The 21,190-nt window shown below is 42.0% G+C and overlaps 3 protein-coding genes across 5 annotated transcripts; 2 read left to right on the top strand and 1 right to left on the bottom strand.

Annotated features, from left to right (window-relative positions):
* Nucleotides 1-978: 978 nt before the first annotated feature.
* On the top strand, nucleotides 979-9,368 carry LOC106563514 (FUN14 domain-containing protein 1A). The gene is made up of 5 exons (XM_014129171.3): nucleotides 979-1,100; nucleotides 5,405-5,570; nucleotides 5,707-5,782; nucleotides 5,983-6,111; nucleotides 8,662-9,368. The coding sequence occupies exons 1-5, from the start codon at nucleotides 1,082-1,084 to the stop codon at nucleotides 8,737-8,739; spliced, it is 468 nt and encodes a 155-aa protein (XP_013984646.1). The 5' UTR covers nucleotides 979-1,081; the 3' UTR covers nucleotides 8,740-9,368.
* A 1,902-nt stretch (nucleotides 9,369-11,270) lies between these two features.
* cmc4 (C-x(9)-C motif containing 4 homolog (S. cerevisiae)) lies at nucleotides 11,271-13,764 on the bottom strand. 2 transcript variants are annotated; one of them, XM_014128933.3, is made up of 4 exons: nucleotides 13,491-13,735; nucleotides 13,304-13,368; nucleotides 13,057-13,191; nucleotides 11,271-11,463 (listed from the first exon to the last, which is right to left on the bottom strand). In XM_014128933.3, exons 2-4 carry the CDS (start codon nucleotides 13,359-13,361, stop codon nucleotides 11,405-11,407), a joined length of 252 nt encoding a protein of 83 aa, XP_013984408.1. In that variant the 5' UTR covers nucleotides 13,362-13,368; nucleotides 13,491-13,735; the 3' UTR covers nucleotides 11,271-11,404.
* Nucleotides 13,765-13,925: 161 nt separating this feature from the next.
* On the top strand, nucleotides 13,926-18,961 carry brcc3 (BRCA1/BRCA2-containing complex, subunit 3). 2 transcript variants are annotated; one of them, XM_082957529.1, is made up of 8 exons: nucleotides 13,926-14,158; nucleotides 15,380-15,500; nucleotides 15,682-15,768; nucleotides 15,875-15,963; nucleotides 16,059-16,114; nucleotides 16,350-16,481; nucleotides 18,168-18,211; nucleotides 18,396-18,961. In XM_082957529.1, exons 1-8 carry the CDS (start codon nucleotides 14,054-14,056, stop codon nucleotides 18,542-18,544), a joined length of 783 nt encoding a protein of 260 aa, XP_082813655.1. In that variant the 5' UTR covers nucleotides 13,926-14,053; the 3' UTR covers nucleotides 18,545-18,961. The 2 variants fall into 2 exon arrangements, with proteins under 2 accessions (XP_082813655.1, NP_001134356.1); NM_001140884.1 differs by having other exon boundaries at nucleotides 13,989-14,158; nucleotides 15,380-15,499; nucleotides 15,681-15,768; nucleotides 18,396-18,795.
* The last annotated feature ends 2,229 nt before the right edge of the window (nucleotides 18,962-21,190 follow it).

Raw genomic sequence — 21,190 nt, 5'->3', positions numbered from 1 at the left:
GGACTACAGGAAAAAGAGGACCGAGCATACTCCCATTCTCATCGATGGGGCTGTAGAGCAAACTAACATGGTCCAAGCACACCAAGACAGTCGTGAAGAGGGCACAACAAAACCTATTCCCCCTCAGGAGACTAAAAAGATTTGGCATGGGTCCTCAGATTCTCAAAAGATTTTACACCTGCACCATTGAGAGCATCCTGATGGGTATGGCAACTGCTCGGCCTCCCGCCGCAAGGGTAGTGTAGTGTGTACGGTCCAGTACATCACCGGGGCCAAGCTTCCTGCCATCCAGGACCTCTATACCAGGCGGTGTCAGAGAAAGGCACTAAAAATCGTCAAAGACTCCAGCCACCCAAGTCATAGACTGTTCTCTCTGCTACCGCCCGGCAAGAAGTACCGGAGCGCCAAGTCTAGGTCCAAGAGGCTTCTAAACAGCTTCTACCCTCAAGCCATAAGACTCCTGAACAGCTAATCAAATGGCTACCCAGACTATTTGCAGCCCCCCCTCCCCCCATGCTGCTACTACTCTCTGTTATTATCTATGGATAATCACTTTAACAACCCTACCTGCATGTACATAATTATTTCAATTACCTCGACACCGGTGCCCCCGTACATTGGCTCTGTACCGGTACCCGCTGTATATAGCCCCACTATTGTTATTCACTGCTGCTCTTTAATTTTTTTTTTTTTCTTATCTTACTGTTGGGCATTTTCTTAACTGCATAGTTGGTTAAGGGCTTGTAAGCATTTCACATTTCACCTGTTGTATTCGGCGCATGTGACATAACATTTGATTTGATATAATATTTCTTACGATCTTCAAAAATGAAATACGTTTTTATTCAACGTGTGCCTTGCGCAAACGTGTGTGTTTGTATTCAGTGTGTGACTGTTAAACCTCAGATGGGCCAAAAAAAGGTGGGCGGGGTCAAACGTGGGCCGAATCGCAGTCAGCGGAACTTGGAGAATGTTTCGCTTCGCCTCTTTTTCTACGAGGCCAGTTTTCTGCTCCGTCACGTGATATTCCGGATGGGCTCTCGATTCAAATCCGGGTTGAAACGAAGTGACTTGAGAAAAAATGGCCGAGAAGAAGAAAGGTGAGAAACAAGCTAGCAACAAATATTTGAAATAGAATACATCGTTTAAATATATTGATCTAGGTAACTATCCACAAATAGTATTTAATCTGACTGAAACTATAAAATACTGGCACGCGAACTGCGTGCGTTTGCCTTTCTTTACGTTAATGCACTTGAACGCTGCCCTTCAGAAAGTTAACTAGCATGTGCAAAATGTTATGCTAGCTAAAAATCGCAGTTAGTTAGATAGAAAGAACTCGGTGTGAAATGCACATTAGCGTGCCTCGTTTGCAAGTCACCACGCCTGCTATTCAGGGACGTAGTCCCTGTTGATAGCAGCTGTAATGGTAGTTGGCTAACGTACCTTCCAGTGCTCCCTGGGTGTGTTGGTCGGTAGTTAGCTAATGCTAGTAGCTCAGTAGCTGGTTAGCCTAACACAACATTTACTACTAACTACGACACACACATTGGGTCCATTCAATAACTTGGTTATATAATATTTGGCATTAAGCCTAACTGATATTGCATACATGACTGGTATGTCTTACTGTGCCGTTACTGAGGTCTCGTATAGGGGATAGTGAAGGCCATGTTATGGGACCCCACCTACTTTCTTGTTCAATCTTGTAGTATTACTAACCACTTATTTTTGTTATTCGATGAGGTTTAACGGAGGTTGGCATCAAATGTTGCATTACCGCTACCTACTAGACTGGAGTATAAACTCCCTTATACAAAATAAATCAACACAACCCACCACCCTTCTCCACTATTTAAATCTATCTAGTCCTTACCTCAGGCCAACAGTCTGAAAGGAGGGGACACCACCACACCCTGTAACTCTTCTGACGTCAAGTCTCACACACCCAAATACCTCTCTGCAGCTGCCACCACAACCTACATTTTTTTCCAGCAACTTCCATTCCATCCCTGTAGTACAGTTGATACCATTGCTATACAAGCATATATCACTTGTTGGCCTATCCCTCTGTACTGGTACAGATCTACTACTCATACCACTCCTCTCAGGATCCCTTGACCCATCTTCTACTTTCTTCACTGCCTCAGCATATGACAACTTCTGCACTACTCTAACCCAGGAAAGCTCAACCTGCCTCTATCGCACTGGACATTTCTGTTTTTTCTTTCTTTTTACTATTTTCAACATTGTAGAATAATAGTCCCAAAGGGTGGCTATTTGAAGAATCTCAATTATAAAATATATTTTGATTTGAACACTTTTTTGGTTATTACTTGATTTCAAATGTGTTATTTCATAGTATTGATGTCTTCACTATTATTCTACAATGTAGAAAATAGTCAAAAGAAAGAAAATCCCTGGAAGGAGTAGGTGTTCTAAAACCTTTGACCGGTAGTGTAAATATCCTAACATCACTTTGTCGGGCAAGGACATCAACATCGAAACTCAAAAGGACAGACAACGTCGCTTCTGTTTCATCACTCACACCACCCTGTCTGCGTCGCTCCAAACGACACTGGGAATCTTCCCCTTCAGTTGGTTAACTTTCACATTTACCACTACTCTAATCACTCCTTTCAAAGGTGCCCTTTTCTTCAGAGCAAAACAATTCACATCTCTTATCCCCATTCATTTAACTCTGACCAGCAGAAACGCAAAACATGATGACTAGATCACTTCTGGTTACCTTTACTGATTCTACAGCACCCAACTCTGTTTTTACCCATCCTGAAACCACAAATGGATCAGCCAAAAGGCAAGGGTCCACTTTTTCCAAACATTTCACTCCTACCACACTCCTCTTTATCCTGACTCTCGGTGTAAGCCTCAGGCTCCGAGAACTTCACACCTACCCCCTCCGATACTTTGCCCTCAATCACTTCCATTTCTCCTCCTGTCTTCGATCCGGCGTACAGCACACTCTGCTTACACTTTCTACCATTCTTATTTGAAAAACCTCCCTTTTCCCTACACTTTAACCTATTCAAGCTAACCCCCTTCCTCTCTCTGACTTCCTCTACCTCTCTTTTTCCTGAGGAATGCTTTTCCAACAGTCTTGAAGGATTTCCCACATATGCTGAGCACTTGTTGGGTGCTTTTCCTTCACTCTGCGGTCCAACTCATCTCAATTGGGTTGAGGTTGGGTGATTTGTGGAGGCAAGGTCATCTGATGCAATACTCCATCACTCTCCGTCTTGGTCAAATAGCCCTTACACAGCCTGGAGGTGTGTTTTGGGTTGTTGTCCTGTTGAAAAACAAATGATAGTCCCACTAAGCACAAACCAGATGGGATAGCGTCTCGCTGCAGAATGCTGTGGTAGCCATGCTGGTTAAGTGTGTTTTGAATTCTAAATAAATCAGACAGTGTCACCAGCAAAGCACCATCACACCACCTCCATGCTTCGTGGTGGGAATCACACATGCAGAGATCATCCGTTCACCTACTCTGCGTCTCACAAAGACACGGCAGTTGGAACCAAACATATCCAATTTGGACTCATCAGACCAAAGGACAGATTTCCACCGGTCCAATGTCCATTGCTTGTGTTTCTTGGCCCAAGCTAGTCTCTTCTTATTGGTGTCCTTTAGTAGGTTCTTTACAGCAATTCAACTAATTCTAATGAACTTATCCTCTGCAGCACAGGTTAACTCTGGGTCTTCCTTTCCTCTGGTGGTCCTCATGAGAGCCAGTTTCATCCATCCTAGCACTTGATGGTTTTTGCCACTGCAGTTGAATAAACTTTCAAAGTTTTTGCTTATTTGAGCTGTTCTTGCCATAATATTGACTTGGTGTTTTACCAAATAGGGCAATCTTCTGTATACCACTCCTACCTTGTCACAACACAACTGATTGGCTCAAATGCATTAAGAGGGAAAGACATTCCAGAAATGAACTTTTAAGAAGGCACACCTGTTAATTGAAATGCATTCCAGGTGACTACCTCATGAAGCTGGCTGAGAGAATGCCAACAGTGTGCAAAGGGTGGCTACTTTGAAGAATCTCAAATATAAAATACATTTTGATTTGGTTACTACATGATTCCATATGTGTTATTTCATAGTTTTGATGTCTTCAATATTGTTCTACAATGTAGAACGTAGTAAAAATAAAAACCCTGGAATGAGTTGTGTCCAAACTTTTGACTGGTACTGTGTGTATGTGTGTATATATATATATATATATATTGTTGTATTTTACCCACTTTTTCCTCCACACTTTTGTAATATCCAATTGCGATCCAATTACGATCTTGTCTCATTGTTTCTACTCCCCAACGCGTCCTCCAAAACATGGCCTGCCAAACCGTGCTTCTTAACACCCGCCCGCTTAACCCGGAAGCCAGCCGCACCAATGTGTCGGAGGAAACACCGTTCAACTGACAACCGAAGTCATCCTGCAGGCACCTGGCCCGCCACAAGGAGTCACTAGAGCGCTATGAGCCAAGTAAAGCCCACCCAGCCAAACCCTCCCCTAACCCGGACGACGCTGAGCCAATTGTGCTCCGCCCTATGGGACTCCCGGTCACGGCCGGTTGTGACACAGTCTGGGATCAAACCCGGGTCTGTAGTGATGTCTCAAGCACTGCGATGCAGTGCCTGAGTCCGCTGCGCCAATCGGGAGGCCTTATTTATATATTTTTTAAAGTAGTGCACTGGGCCTTTACTAGTCCTGTATTAGCAGACCGATATCGCTGTCTGTAGCACAGACAATTTTTTTACAATTATGATTATTTGTCAAATGACAGCCAAACATCGATGATCCTTTTGCCTTTGCATGCCTCCGAAGGCGCTGCAATTACATCACGCCCTCCATACAGAGCCTCTGACCACATTTTCAGATCAAGCATAAATTGGCTTTTAGGGTAGGGATGTCACAAGGATCCCGGATAGCACTGACCTTAAAACAAACAGGGCCAATTCCATAAAACGGAACAAAAGTGTTTAACTATCAATGGTATGCATCAAAAAGGATTGTGTCTGCCAGGTCAGTGTGTTTGATCTTGAGACGGACCAAATCTCTTGACTGCTGAGCTGATCACAAGTCTGTCTGACTGAAAGTGAAATTGATGGCCATCTGGTCTCTCTAGGCTGGTCTATTTTAGGCCTCTATTTTCAAGTGTCCAGAAGCCTGGATTTGTAAAGGTCAATGTAGTCTACTTTCTGGCATCAGACACAGCATAAGATGTACACTGTATTTCAGTGTCCTGCAAAGTCATGTGAGCGAAGGATGATCAAGCGTATGACTGAAATCAATGTGATAATTGGCTATATCAAATTACAACTAGATACAGTTACATGGTGGTGGGTCTGACTCTTTTTTTTGTGTGATTTGTTCTTCTAGATAAGAGTGAGGAGGTGGTAGAGTATCTTCTAGATAAGAGTGAAGAGGTGGTAGGCTATGCCAAGAAACAGAGATGGTGGAACAAAATTTTTGGCAAGAACTCTGGGCCAGTAGCAGAGAAGTATGATGTTGCCACCCAGCTTGCCATTGGTGGAGTGTCTGGCTGGTGAGTCAATCAGTCCTGATTGTGTAATATGAATAAATAATACATGGATAAGCCATGTGAATCTGCTGTGGTGTTCTACAATTGTAACCATTTATGACTTGGCAGGTCTTTGTTTAATAGCTGTTTTTCCTCTTAGGTGTGCTGGGTATTTGTTCCAGAAAGTTGGAAAGCTGGCAGCTTCAGCAGTGGGTGGAGGCTTCTTCTTGCTTCAGGTAAAGTGTGACTTCTTATGCTCTGCATCAATTTATTTTGTGTTTGAAAATCCATAGTTCTAAACAACACCTGACTGACTTATTTACCTACATTTAACACATATTTGACACTCATGTTTCACATTAGGACACATGGAAGTGTGTTATGACTCAACCCCAGTCACATTGCCATTATTGGTGTGTGATTAATTTCCTTCTAGATTGCCAACCACACAGGGTACATCAAAGTGGACTGGAAGAGAGTGGAGCGTGATGTAAACAAGGCTAAGAAACAGCTGAAGTTGAATACAGAAAAGCCCAGTAAAGAAGTCAGGACAAAAGTGGATGAGGTAAGGGGTCATCATGGTCTACTATAAAATGGTGTATGTTTCCTATCTGATTCATGTCTTATGATCTCTTTGGTGTTGTGATTTTAGCATTTCAAATATGCTCATGACTAATGGTATGATGTTGAAGCTATCCACATCTTTTTACTCCAGAGTATAAAAGAGAACAATGTCAAATATATGGAAGCCCGTTCCTGCCACCCAAAAAAGAAAATCTGACTGAGTTGTGAGATAGTAAGTCATAATTGAAATAATAAGTCATTATTATAAGTAGGATTGTCATGATACCAGTGTCGTGATACTACGACACCAGATTTTCCATTGCAAAAAGAAAACAACATGAATTAGACTAACTCTATGGTCCTACTTTATTTAAAAATGTTGGTGCTATTGTTTGCAAAATAAACAAATGTGACTCTTGGTGACAACATAATGCTGTTTGTTTCTAACATTTTGACTTTTTTTCCTCGAAATTGAATATGTTTCATGTTTTGTTTCCTTGCCACGATACTTCGTATCGCCATACTTGTATCGTGGCAAGCAAACAAAACATGAAACATATTTAATTTCTAGAGGAAAAAAGTGATAACCCTAATTATGAGATAGTAAGTCGCTCATGAAACGGGCATCAACTCACATCAACAAAACTCTCCAATTCATTAATATCGAACAATATCAAAGCTCGCACGGTGACTATAGGACATAGATACGGTTATCCTTTAAAGTTGTTACATGCTTTGGTTTTTTCATTTATGTTTTCAGGTACTTTAGCACGTAGGGCACACCGATTTGTCAGTCAGTATGTGTTACACCTGTGCTGGTTGCCATCTCGTTAGTGGGAAGGTGTTTCACCTGTGTTGGCCCAGGTGCTATTTAGGGATGGCTGGGCCAGTGTTCCAGTGGAGCTTGAGAGATGTTGGGGAGAGCTACACTTCACATCAGCTGAGATGCGAGTTCAACTTATTTAAGTTTGATAGAAGCCTGAGTTTTGTTGTTTCCCAAAACTAATTACATTTTGTCTGATGGTTATTGTCATGCGAAAGACTGCCAGTCTCAAGGTAAAGTTTAGCCTCCACGCATACAAGCCCTGATGCACACCTTTAAAACCACTACATTTAGAAAAGTCTAAATCATTTTAATATACACCAGTAAATCCATTTATTTTTGTCAGGTTTTAAAGAAACATTTATGATATGAAGAAAATGTATTTCAGAAGAACAGAATATGAGTTGGCCTACTGTAGGCCTATGTTATCTGGCTATGCTCCATGTTGTAGGCTTGTTAATTTGGCTGATAAAATGGCACAGGATTTAAGCATATCTTATCAGATTTCATAGTAAATTGAATTTCATTATATTTTTCCCATTACAGAGCGAGTGCTCATGGTGTGGCTATGTTGAGCGTAAAAGTGGTAATTTGAAACGGGTCCTATATGCAAGATTTAGTTCTTTGGCAACATTAGTAATGATACAAATCTTAAATAAAAACATATAGGCTCCATTGATGAGAAAGTAGGGGAAAAAAGCTTGCTCTCTGTTCCTTGCCTCATGCTGCACAGCTGTCCTCTCATCAAGTGATCATATTTTCACCAGACTATTCTCAATTTAATCTTGTCATTACTAATATGTAAAATTTGTTTAGATTTAGAATGGTCCATTATCAAATGGGTAGGGGCAGGGGAAAAGTGACATGTCATCTGTATGCGCTCAAATTGCAAATGAAGGCTGTGCGCTTTCCTGTGGGTCTGCTTTGTAGGCTACTTCGGTTTTACAGTGGAGCATGTTCTTTAATATGAGCAGTTGAGGAGTAAATATAAGAACACTAATTTCATCAACCACTGTTTGAGGAGCATGCTCTCGCTGCCCGACAGGTGATATTCCGCCCCAAACTCTGTATGCCATGGGCTCTCCAACCCTGTTCCTGCAGCTACCCACTGCTTAATTAGGGCAAATGAAATCTGTTCAGGAACATCAATAGTGACATGTTTACGCAACAAAACATATTTCACTACACTGTTGACAGACCTTCTGCGCACTCAATAAAGGAGAGCAGATGGAAATGCATGTTGGTGAGATATTCTGTATAGCTGAAGGTAATGTCAATTAATTCTTAAAATAAATAAAAAAAATCCATATTTACTAGGCTATTCAAAATCAATTACAAATTCACTAATTCTAGGCTAACTTTAAGTCGCACTGCAAAATCAATGAATCAAGTGCATCGCCTAGGGCTATACGCACTCTCCCAGACTCATGTATAGACATTTTGGTAACCAGTCCATCCAATATGCAGAATAAAACAGTCCACACTCAAAGGCGACTACTCAAATCTGTTTAATTTTGGAGTATAAGCTAAATCAGTTTTGTTTTATGTTTTTCTGCCATGCGTAATATGTGGTAGGCTATGTATTGTATAATGGCACAATCATAACTATGTTTTGTTTGTTCGGGCTTGGGCTCACAAGCTCATAAGGAACGGGCTTCCATACTATGAACAATGCTTATCAATACTCTGCTAAACTTAACCATGCATTGGTGTTTTTCTTTTTACCAGGTGCAGACATTTGTGAAGAAGAATATTGTCCTCACAGGAGGTTTTGCTGGGGGATTTCTGCTGGGCTTGGCCTCCTAAATCTACAAATGAATCTCTTTATTTAATATTGTGTCAAATACAAAGCTGAAAAAAGCTTAACCCTAACCAGCTATCTAGATATGCAAGTAGACTACATATATCATATGTCAAACTGTAACTCATAGGCTTAATGTGTGTTTTTGGGCTCATGGGAATGTGTCCATTTCAAAACACAGCCATTTAAAATACTATGTTTATCATTGAGGCTTATGCATGACCTGTCTTACTATTTAATTTATTACATTTTCCTATGCATTATTCTGGTATAATACAGTACTTATTTGAGATAGGTCTATTTTGGTGGATTTCAAACCATATCTGGATACACGTGCATTCTGTCAGATGGAACTGGAGCGAAGCCCTTTTAACTTGTTTTCCCTAATTTGGGATTTGTTTAGTAATATCCTTCATCTTCTAAATTGTTAAGATCAAGGTTTTATGTGTTTATATGTTCCTTCAAACCAAAGGGTCTCAGAGTTACAAACAGAAATACATGTATGAGTAAGTCCTGTACACGGAGACTAAGAAGCTGCAGTAACACAAGTTTAAATGGTATTACAGACGTCATATTTTCTTACCTAAAATTCCAAAGTGTAATTCAAGGACAATCATGGTGTGTGCATATTAATCATCCCCAATAGTAGTGACTTATTTACCAGTGGATGAGGATGCGTGTCAAGTTCTTACTTGAGACCAGGGAGTTAGAAAGCCAGATATGTCCAGTCTGGCTTTCTATCTGGCTTTCTAAATCCCTGCTTGAGACTGAGGTCTGAGTCAGATTTGTTTGCAAGTACAGATTGTGTTGATTTAAAGTTGCATGATCAAAAGTTGCCGCACAGCATACAAGATTCCAGTGTACTTATAAATGACTAAGGTCAATAATGGAATGTACTGTAATACATGGAACATATCAATAAGCCTTTGTAGAGAACATATGTGATGAGGTAATGCACTGATAGGAATGCAAGTTTGCTACAATTATTTCTCCAATGTTTATCCTCAATGCAACCCTTACCCAATTACTTGTAAAATGTGCTGTTCAAAAGCTTCATAGTATTTTTTTCACCGTTTTAAAATTCTATATTTTGTTAAAAACAAAATGTAAAATTCTGGGAGAAGTAATAAAAAAGTGAACTGTCTTTCTAGAATGATTTTGTTTGCCATAGTTTCACTGATAATACAGCTATAGTAAGGTGTGCAACTTTGTTTTAGAAATGGGGGGACAACTTGGTGGATGGTCTGGGGCCCTCCCATTTTGGGGGGCATCTAAAGCTAATTTCCTGCATTTCTACACAATCTAATATGCCCCTTCTATCATCACTATTTGGAACAACATAAAGTAAGCAAAAATGCCCAGTCATCAACCTAGGTAAGAGATCATTAAATATGTTTAAGTGATTGATAAGACTGAACTAAATCAATAATTAATATTGTGTTGCGCCTTTAACCAATAGCCTAACAAATTAACAACTCTTACAAATAAAGTACGACTTTTGATTATCAAATTTCAGCCAGCCAGCCTGAGCCGCCTGTATGTCCGACCCCCACCAGTCTAGTCAATAACTAAACTCTCCCCCCAACACTTCCTTCCCATCTTTTTTTGTTTGTCTCAGGGAAAGGTTTGGAAAACAAGTTTTATAAAAACAGCTACACATTAACACACAAACAGTACACCCTCCATATAATTCATAGGCCTAATAGTACTCTAGAGCTTTTTTTTACTTGCACACAATTTAGCTGGGTCACCATGTCCCTAGGGGTCCACGGCCCTGCAGCACCCCAACCCAACACACCCTACTCAGCTTGAGGATCTTAGTGAAACATTCATTATTGGTTTCAGGTGTTAGGCCAAAGTGATAACCTATAGTACGGCAGACACCCAGGGCCAGGATTGAGCAGCCCAGCAGCTAGGGATTGCCTAAATAGGTATCTCCACTGACGTGGGCATGATTTCAATACAAACTCCTTTTGTCGTACTGTTTTCCATAAGGCATCCAGACCTTATGAAAGTTGCACAGTATACCCTTAACTAGATTTGATTAATTACAAGATTATCTACATAACTTGACATTTCTTCCATCCATTATGGGAGGATAACCAACCTTCCAATTAATGGTAATGCATTTCTTAGCCACTGTAAATGCTAGGTTACACAGTTTTTTCTGATAAGTCTCCAGTATCAACATTTCCAAGCAAACAAAAACAGGGAGAAACTATAGACATGTTGAGATAGAACATATTCTTTGCCAGAATTCAGCCAGCCTTCACAAGAACATAACATATGCAAATATGTCCCCTTTTGTGTTACACCTCCAGCAGAATAATTACATTTGTGTGCATGATATTCAGTTTCACTGGCATATAGTACTTTCTATGGATTGTCTTAAACTGCAGTAATTTATGTCTGAGATGATATGAACATGACTGGGCATTCTAACATCTGTATCCATCATCAATAGTCTCCCAGGTCTTCCTCACATTTTTGTATGACAAGTTTTGTGTCATCGGGAAAAGCCTCTATCAACGCTTGATACAGTTTGGAAATCAGCTTTATTGGTTTGTCAGACGGACTTAAAATAGTTTCAATCTTTGAAGCTTCTTGCTTTACAGTGTTTGCGGCACAGAGAAAATAGTGTTGCATCTGCAAAAATTCACCTCTGCTCCATCACAGACTGGTCTTCCCTGGCTGCCAGACCCTGCTGAGACCCCTATCACCATCTGATCCTGCTTAGATGAGGCATAACAAAGAATTACATTGGTGAACATTTATATATTATACATTAATAGAATCAATGGTTCAACCATTGAAATTACCATTATTCACAGATCCCAGACTGTTGCCTACCTATCAACTCAAGATGAAACTTTGTATCCATTCATTGTCTGACCCTGTAGGGACATCTGTCACCATCTGAGTTGTGTACTGACTGCACCATGACAGTGAAGCCTCTAAAGCTGTTTACACCGTGTCAGTGTGAAAAGTAGGGAACTAGCTATGGAAACTGACAGATCAATAACTTTATAGTGGTATACTGACTAATAACTCACATTGAGCTGAAAAAAAACGTCAGAATATCAGTCTTCATTCGTTTGGCCGCTGGTTTCATCGTTTGATTCAGGTCGTGTGATTGAGGCAAACATAATCGCAAAAGTTAATGAGCTAGCTAGCTAACGTTAGCTCTTTTGGCTAGCTCTGCTAGCTAATGGTACATCATCAAATGTACTTCTGTTGAAACGTGACAAAAAAGGCTACAAAACATTTCCATACACACAACACTTGTTAGATACTACCTGACAGATAGCTAGAGGCTAGCTAGAGCTGAACTGGCTGTGGTACTTAGCTACTAGCTAGCTGCTAGTAGTTCATTCACTTCATTTGAGAGGGGATGAAACATTAGTTAAGGTAAAATGTCAGTTACACTACTAGCTCAGCACTGGGAATATATTTAAGCAATAAGGCACAAGGGGGTGTGGTATATGGCCAATATGCACAATGCAAAGCAGAGTGCCTGAATACAGCCCTTAGCTGTGGTATATTGGCCATTTACCACAAACCCCCAAAGTGCCTTATTGCTATTATAAACTGGTTACCAACTCAATTAGAGCAGTACAAATAAATGTCATACCTGTGGTACACGGTCTGTTATAAACTGGGTGTTTCGAGCCCTGAATGCTGATTGGTTGACAGCCGTGGTATATCAGACAGTATACCACAGGTATGACAATTTTTTTTACTGCTCTAATTACATTGCTAACCAGTTTATAATCGCAATAAGGCTATTGTAAACTGTGTCGTGCCTAAGAACAGCCCTTAGCCGTGGTATATTGGCCATATACCACAAACCCCCAAGGTGACTTATTGCTTAAATATACCACCACTGCCAGCCAATCCGCATTCAGGTCTTGACCCACCCAGTTTATGAATATATATATTTTTCTGTCAAACAGCAGTTACATTGCCAGCTAAATCAGTGAACTAAAGAGTAGCTGCCTCTGTTCAGCTCTCCAGTGCTGGTCCTATACGCCTGACCGCTCTGAGGCATCTGCATGGTCCTAAAGCACACCCGAGCAGCGGTTTGTATCACAGTGCAATGATTAAACTGAAGGGGACAAAAATGCAATTTTAGAATGTGAGGGGGGTCATGCCCCCCCGTGGAAGTTGTACCCCTGGTTACAGTATTTGAACAACACTGGATTCCATCCCGTAGGATCATTTACTGTCATTATAAACAACTTTATTACATTTGAAGCATTGTCATTATGTACAATTTACAAATAAGACCATTGTCCAGTGTCCACAATCAGGTCAGGACGCACCAGGAATTTTAGGCTCTGTAGACTTCCGTTCCCTAGAGAACCCTGAGCAGCAGATGGAGTTCTCGCCTGCGTGCTCACAGCACATACGCATAGCTCTTATTACATCCTCGCACCTGCTCTCTATGTACTTGTTTGCTGGAAGACAAAGACAGTGGGCTAAGTACGTGTAATACATGAAACCCAATCAGATATCAAAAGCTATTCACGTTAGAAATCATAAATGGATAATGTTGTGGAAAACCCTCACCTTGTAAACACTTCTGAATTGCGCATGCTTGCTTCTGACAAGGATCTTTCTGTGGCATTTTACCACTATCAAGAAAACACAGACATGTAAATAGACATGTTTGATTACTTGGACAATCAGCTTAAACTATTAACCACCTGTACATATTGCAATTAGCCTACGATACTGAACTGTCATGATTGTATACCTGTTCGTTCTTCAAGCCGCTACAAACGTCCCCGGAATCCCGGGTGTTTACCAAATGTCGTCCGACTGGATTGGCTGCCCTATGGACTTTGCTGATTAAACTGCAGATAATTAGAACTACATTATTTTGTGATGTCTATAAATGTATTTTATGTTTGTGGAAAACGTACGACTGTATAAAAAGTGTACGATTTTGAGGGCTAAGTGGTAAAATACTTTAGCACACACGGCGCTAGGAAAACATGGGTAATCTCGATTGCAGCCTTCTCGCGTCCACTCTCCTCGCCTCCTTCTCAAAACCCATTGGATGAGAAATCTACAGGTCCCGCCCCTATGATCTTCTCTTCCAATAGGTTTAAAGGAGACGAGGAGAGAGGACGCGAAAAGTGAACAATTGAGATTCACCTATGGGCTAATCTGCCTCCTTGCAACAACGTACTGTTATTGATGTAACACACGCTTTGACAAGGAAGTAGATAGTTAACTCTAGCTTGTGGAGTTTGATAAAGCTAGCTAGCCATTGATTATTATATTTTTTAAACGTGGAAGTTATAGTTCTATAACATGGCAGTAAGCGCAGTTCACCTCGAATCAGATGCCTTTTTGGTTTGCATGAATCATGCATTAAGTACCGAGAAGGAGGAAGTAATGGGACTCTGCATCGGAGAGGTAAAGTTACGTTAGCTAGCTATTTAACGTTAGCCATTTAGCTAAATAACTTTATCAATCAATCAGTTTATTGGTCGCGTACACGTTGAGCAGATGTTATAGCAGATGCAGCGAAATGCTTGTGTTACTAGCGCGATAGATAGATAAACGTTACATCAATCAAATCAATCAAATTTATTTTTATATAGCCCTTCGTACATCAGCTGATATCTCAAAGTGCTGTACAGAAACCCAGCCTAAAACCCCAAACAGCAAGCAAAGCATGTGAAAGAAGCACGGTGGCTAGGAAAAACTCCCTAGGAAAAACTCCCTAGAAAGGCCAAAAACCTAGGAAGAAACCTAGAGAGGAACCAGGCTATGAGGGGTGGCCAGTCCTCTTCTGGCTGTGCAGGGTGGATATTATAACAGAACATGGTCAAGATGTTAAAATGTTCATAAATGACCAGCATGGTCAAATAATAATAATCATAGTAGTTGTCGAGGGTGCAACAAGCACGTCCGGTGAACAGGTCAGGGTTCCATAGCCGCAGGCAGAACAGTTGAAACTGGAGCAGCAGCACGGCCAGGTGGACTGGGGACAGCAAGGAGTCATCATACCAGGTAGTCCTGAGGCATGGTCCTAGGGCTCAGGTCCTCCGAGAGAAAGACAGAAAGAGAGAATTAGAGAGAGCATATTTAAATACACACAGGACACCGGATAAGACAAGAGAAATACTCCAGATGTAACAGACTGACCCTAGCCCCCCGACACATAAACTACTGCAGCATAAATACTGGAGGCTGAGACAGGAGGGATCAGAAGACACTGTGGCCCCATCCGATGATACCCCCGGACAGGGCCAAACAGGCAGGATATAACCCCACCCACTTTGCCAAAGCACAGCCCCCACACCACTAGAGGGATGTCTCCAACCACCAACTTACCGTCCAAAGACAAGGCCGAGTATAGCCCACAACGATCTCCGCCATGGCACAACCCAAGGGGGGTTGCATGCATTCTAGTATGATTAATCAGGCTGTTATACACACTTGGTATGTACAATTTAATTGCGTATTCCAGCCTGATTAATCAGACTACATGCATGCATGTGTATCCCTTGTTACATTTATATTTTCAGTTGGCATATGTCCCCAACTTGGTATAGTGACACGTTTAATTGATTCTAGCTAACAACCCTACTAAGTATTCTGCTTTCAAAGTCACCTGGTGTGTTTACACAGGTGGACACCAACCGCATCGTCCACATTCATTCTGTTATTATTCTCCGGCGCTCAGACAAGAGGAAGGATCGCGTGGAAATCTCGCCTGAGCAGCTATCTTCAGCGGCTACCGAAGCTGAGATATCCTTTGTTCATGAAAAAATAAATCTGTCTTCTGGTGGTGTCTTGCAGGAGATCAGTGTGACAAAGTCACTGTCATGGATGTCACAAATGTCAGTGTGACCGGTGGAGGTTTCATAGGATTCCTGAGGACACAGCCATTTTATCATTTTTGGTAATCTATTTCCTTAGTAAGAGCTACAGGTTGGCTGAAATGACTGGACGGCCGATGCGTGTAGTTGGTTGGTACCACTCTCACCCCCACATCACTGTGTGGCCATCACATGTGGGTAAGAACCAGAGCACCCCCCTACCACATCAGTTCCATTACTTTAGTTTTCACTGTCATGGCAAACTGTTTCAGTTGGTGTCTGAGTCATTCATTTTCTACAACAGATGTAAGAACACAGGCCATGTACCAAATGATGGACCAGGGCTTTGTTGGGCTGATATTCTCCTGTTTCATTGAGGATAAGAACACAAAAGTAGGGTTTAAATGACAGCAATTTTAAATAAATAAATAAAGTCATTTTGATATACAAAGTGGCATTGAATGAATTCAATGATTATTTTCTCTTAGACTGGTCGAGTTCTCTACACCTGCTTCCAGTCTGTGCAAGCCCAGAAAGGCTCTGAGTAAGTGTGCCCCTGTTTGGAAACCACTGTTTGCAGTGAAATTAATATCCTATCCAGGTCTGTTAAACTAAATTAGGTGTTATTAGATTATCGTTATCTTTTCTCCCTCATGACTACTAATTAGAAGAATATTCAGTTGATTCAGTCCTTCTCAAAGCAGTTGTCCCCAAAAAATAAGCCATTTGACAATATCGGCACAAATACTGAATTGCATCCCAAATCTGTGTTGCTAAAGGTACGAGAGAATCGAGATCCCAATTCATGTGGTCCCGCACGAGGCCATTGGGAAAGTGTGCCTTGAATCAGCAGTGGAGCTCCCAAGAATCCTCTGCCAGGAAGAGCAGGATACCTACAGAAAGATTCACAGGTATTCAGCCTCGAAAGCCCATGGGGTGTGTTTATTTCGGTTCAACGTTTGCTTCGTTGTGACTGTTTGTACTGAACAATACGTTTCGCCAAAACGTTGCATGGAAACCTAAAGTTGAATCACGTTGAATTCTACGTTGGGCAGAAATGAGCGTTTGAATCAGGAAAGTTTCTTCTCGCGACCTCTACAAGCCAGAATGTTGAATATTTTAATGTACTTTACCGGTTGTCTGTGCGGTTGGTCATTTTGGCTGTAGGAATGTGAGACAATGTATCCACAGGAAAGTATAATTGCATCAACTTTTCAAAGCGCTGGTAGTGAGTTCAGATTTCTATCACCTGCAGCATGTGCACAAGAAAGAACTACATGCACGAGACCCATCCATACTTTCTGAGCTCGTGCGCGTGTTGACATGGTTGTCGTGCACGTGTTGACATGGTTGTCGTGCGCGTGTTGACATGGTTGTCGTGCGCGTGTTGACATGGTTGTTGTGCGCGTGTTGACGTGGTTGTTGTGCGCGTGTTGACGTGGTTGTTGTGCGCGTGTTGACGTGGTTGTCGTGCGCGTGTTGACGTGGTTGTCGTGCGCGTGTTGACGTGGTTGTCGTGCGCGTGTTGACGTGGTTGTCGTGCGCGTGTTGACGTGGTTGTCGTGCGCGTGTTGACGTGGTTGTCGTGCGCGTGTTGACGTGGTTGTCGTGCGCGTGTTGACGTGGTTGTTGTGCGCGTGCTTCAGTTGCTAGAGATCTGAAAGCACTACCAGGGCTTTGAAAATATCCCCGCACATTGACCCCGTACACCCTGTATATAGCCTCGTTGTTATTTTATTGTTACTTTTTATTATTTTGTACTTTAGTTTATTTGGTAAATATTTTCTTAACTCTTTCTTGAACTGCACTGTTGGTTAAGTAAGCATTTCACAGTAAGGTGTGACAGTTTGATTTGATTATACTTTACTGTGGATACGTCTCACATTCCTACCTCCAAAAGGACCGGCCATACGGACAACCGGTAAAGTCCGTTAAAATATATATATTTTTTCAACATTCTGGCTAGTAGAAGTTGTGAGAGGATGATTTACTGTTTCAAACGCACATTTCTGACTGACTTAGAATTCAATGTCAGGTTTCCAGGAAACAAAATGGTACACATCGTTCTTCAACAGGTACATTGAAGGTATGTTTGGTGGCTGTTTTGAGATCGCAGAACTCCTGCAGCACGCCATGCACAATTGCCCTCTGGGGCACCATAATCACGTCATTCATCAACTGGTTGTTTAGTACAGTTCCAGTTCTATTGAATTTAACGTTCAACACTGTTCTGTCGTACTGAACGCACCCCAGGCTTCTAACGTTTTGTTCGAAACCCTGGGGAAGTTCTCAGGATGATAATAAAAAGGGGTGGAGTCTTGATGGAAACTAGTGATGCATTGAAGGTATTTGATTAAACTGGCCTGGGTTGTACCAGGCTATTTGACCGAGTGAAGCCAGTGAGGGAGGAGCTCCCTGGTACCTCTTTTTGGTGTGTTTTGAGCCCCCCTGCAATTGCCTCTGCCACGCTGAACACATTTCCCCTTTGTCTACCATAATATGCAAAATTGTCTTGCTGCAAACACAGGACACAGGAAAGCTCATTTTGTATTGCTCATTGTTAATGGAATAATTGTTGTATTTCATTCTCTTTGCAGCTTAACTCACCTGGATCCGATCACGAAGATACACAATGGCTCAGGTTGGTGTCATGTATTTGTTGACTACTGATATTTGATTGTATCAGCATGCACATTAATATCACAGACAGTTCATCTGTCTCGACTGCTTTCTCCAACGTGTGTGTGTGTGTGTGTGTGTGTGTGTGTGTGTGTGTGTGTGTGTGTGTGTGTGTGTGTGTGTGTGTGTGTGTGTGTGTGTTTCAGTGTTCACTAAGAACCTGTGCAGTCAGATGTCTGCTGTGAGTGGTCCCCTGCTGCAGTGGCTGGAGGACCGTTTGGAGCAGAACAGACAGAGTGTTATTGAGCTGCAGCTGGAGAAGGAGAGACTAACTCAGGAGCTGGCAACCATGTGAGAGAGAGGGGTAAGGAAAAGACTTGTGTTTTTGCAGTGCCGTATACCTTCTCACACGAGGACAAGTGACTAAGGGAATCTCATCATGGCTAAGTGATCTGTGAGCGTGGAATTTTAACCACCATCTATCTACCTGAAACTTTGTCACGATGGAGAAAGATTTCGCTCTGAACACTTGTCTTTGCTTCCCAATGCCACTGTTTCCTGTTAGGTCATGCTCTGTTTACTAATAAACATTACTGTATTTTTGAGAGACATTGTCACATGTTTTTTCCTTGGCACTGAGTATTGGATGCGTTTTTCATTTTCGTCAACTTATATTTATGTTATGAAAGGACGTCCCCATGTGAATTGCCCATTTCTTTAAATGTGACATAGTATATCCAGGTATTTGCTTATTAAATTATTTTTTAATGTTTCATGCTTCTTTATTTGTGCGGTGTCAAAAGAGATGACTCATTCACTCTGATTACTTGTAGTTATGAATGTTTTCATGACTTTATGGAAATGTACAGTGCATTTGGGAAGTATTCTGACCACTTTACTTTTTCCACATTTTGTTATGTTACAACCTTATTCTAAAATGTATTAAATAAATATTTTTCATATATACTGCTCAAAAAATAAAGGGAACACTTAAACAACACATCCTAGATCTGAATGAAAGAAATAATCTTATTAAATACTTTTTTCTTTACATAGTTGAATGTGCTGACAACAAAATCACACAAAAATAATAAATGGAAATCCAATTTATCAACACATGGAGGTCTGGATTTGGAGTCACACTCAAAATTAAAGTGGAAAACCACACTACAAGCTGATCCAACTTTGATGTAATGTCCTTAAAACAAGTCAAAATGAGGCTCAGTAGTGTGTGTGTGGTCTCCACGTGCCTGTATGACCTCCCTACAACGCCTGGGCATGCTCCTGATGAGGTGGCGGATGGTCTCCTGAGGGATCTCCTCCCAGACCTGGACTAAAGCATCCGCCAACTCCTGGACAGTCTGTGGTGCAACGTGGCGTTGGTGGATGGAGCGAGACATGATGTCCCAGATGTGCTCAATTGGATTCAGGTCTGGGGAACGGGCGGGCCAGTCCATAGCATCAATGCCTTCCTCTTGCAGGAACTGCTGACACACTCCAGCCACATGAGGTCTAGCATTGTCTTGCATTAGGAGGAACCCAGGGCCAACTGCACCAGCATATGGTCTCACAAGGGGTCTGAGGATCTCATCTCGGTACCTAATGGCAGTCAGGCTACCTCTGGCGAGCACATGGAGGGCTGTGCGGCCCCCCCAAAGAAATGCCACCCCACACCATGACTGACCCACCGCCAAACCGGTCATGCTGGAGGATGTTGCAGGCAGCAGAACGTTCATCACGGCGTCTCCAGACTCTGTCACGTCTGTCACATGCTCAGTGTGAACCTGCTTTCATCTGTGAAGAGCACAGGGCGCCAGTGGCGAATTTGCCAATCTTGGTGTTCTCTGGCAAATACCAAACGTCCTGCACGGTGTTGGGCTGTAAGCACAACCCCCACCTGTGGACGTCGGGCCCTCATACCACCCTCATGGAGTCTGTTTCTGACCGTTTGAGCAGACACATGCACATTTGTGGCCTGCTGGAGGTCATTTTGCAGGACTCTGGCAGTGCTTCTCCTGCTCCTCCTTGCACAAAGGCGGAGGTAGCGGTCCTGCTGCTGGGTTGTTGCCCTCCTACGGCCTCCTCCACGTCTCCTGATGTACTGGCCTGTCTCCTGGTAGCGCCTCCATGCCCTGGACACTACGCTGACAGACACAGCAAACCGTTTTGCCACAGCTCGCATTGATGTGCCATCCTGGATGAGCTGCACTACCTGAGCCACTTGTGTGGGTTGTAGACTCCGTCTCATGCTACCACTAGAGTGAAAGCACCACCAGCATTCAAAAGTGACCAAAACATCAGCCAGGAAGCATAGGAACTGAGAAGTGGTCTGTGGTCCCCACCTGCAGAACCACTCCTTTATTGGGGGTGTCTTGCTAATTGCCTATAATTTTCACCTGTTGTCTATTCCATTTGCACAACAGCATGTGAAATTTATTGTCAATCAGTGTTGCTTCCTAAGTGGACAGTTTGATTTCACAGAAGTGTGATTGACTTGGAGTTATATTGTGTTTGTTTAAGTGTTCCCTTTATTTTTTGAGCAGTGTGTATATATATATATATATCCTATAATGACAAAGTGAAAACAGGTTTTCAGAAATGTTAGCAAATTTATTACAAATAAAAACATACCTTATGTAAATAAGTATTCAGACCCTTTACTATGAGACTTGAAATTGAGCTCAGGTGCATCCTGTTTCCGTTGATCATCCTTTATGTTTCTATAACTTGGAGTCCACCTGTGGTAAATTTCAATTGATTGAACATGATTTGGAAAGGCACACACCTGTCTATAGACAGTGCAAAAACCAAGCTATGAGGTCGAAGGAATAGACCGTAGAGCTCCGAGACGTGGTTGTGTCGAGGCATAGATCTGGGGAATAACATAAAATGTCTGCAGCATTGAAGGTCCCCAAGAACACAGTGGCCTCCATCATTCTTCAATGGAAAAAGTTTGCCACCACCACGGCTCTTCCTAGAGCTGGCCTCCCTGCCAAACTGC

The sequence above is a fragment of the Salmo salar genome, chromosome 11 (assembly GCF_965601325.2).
Source record: "Salmo salar chromosome 11, fSalSal1, whole genome shotgun sequence".
In the NCBI taxonomy this organism is placed as follows: domain Eukaryota; kingdom Metazoa; phylum Chordata; class Actinopteri; order Salmoniformes; family Salmonidae; genus Salmo; species Salmo salar.
This window is presented reverse-complemented; position numbering and strand designations above follow the sequence as displayed.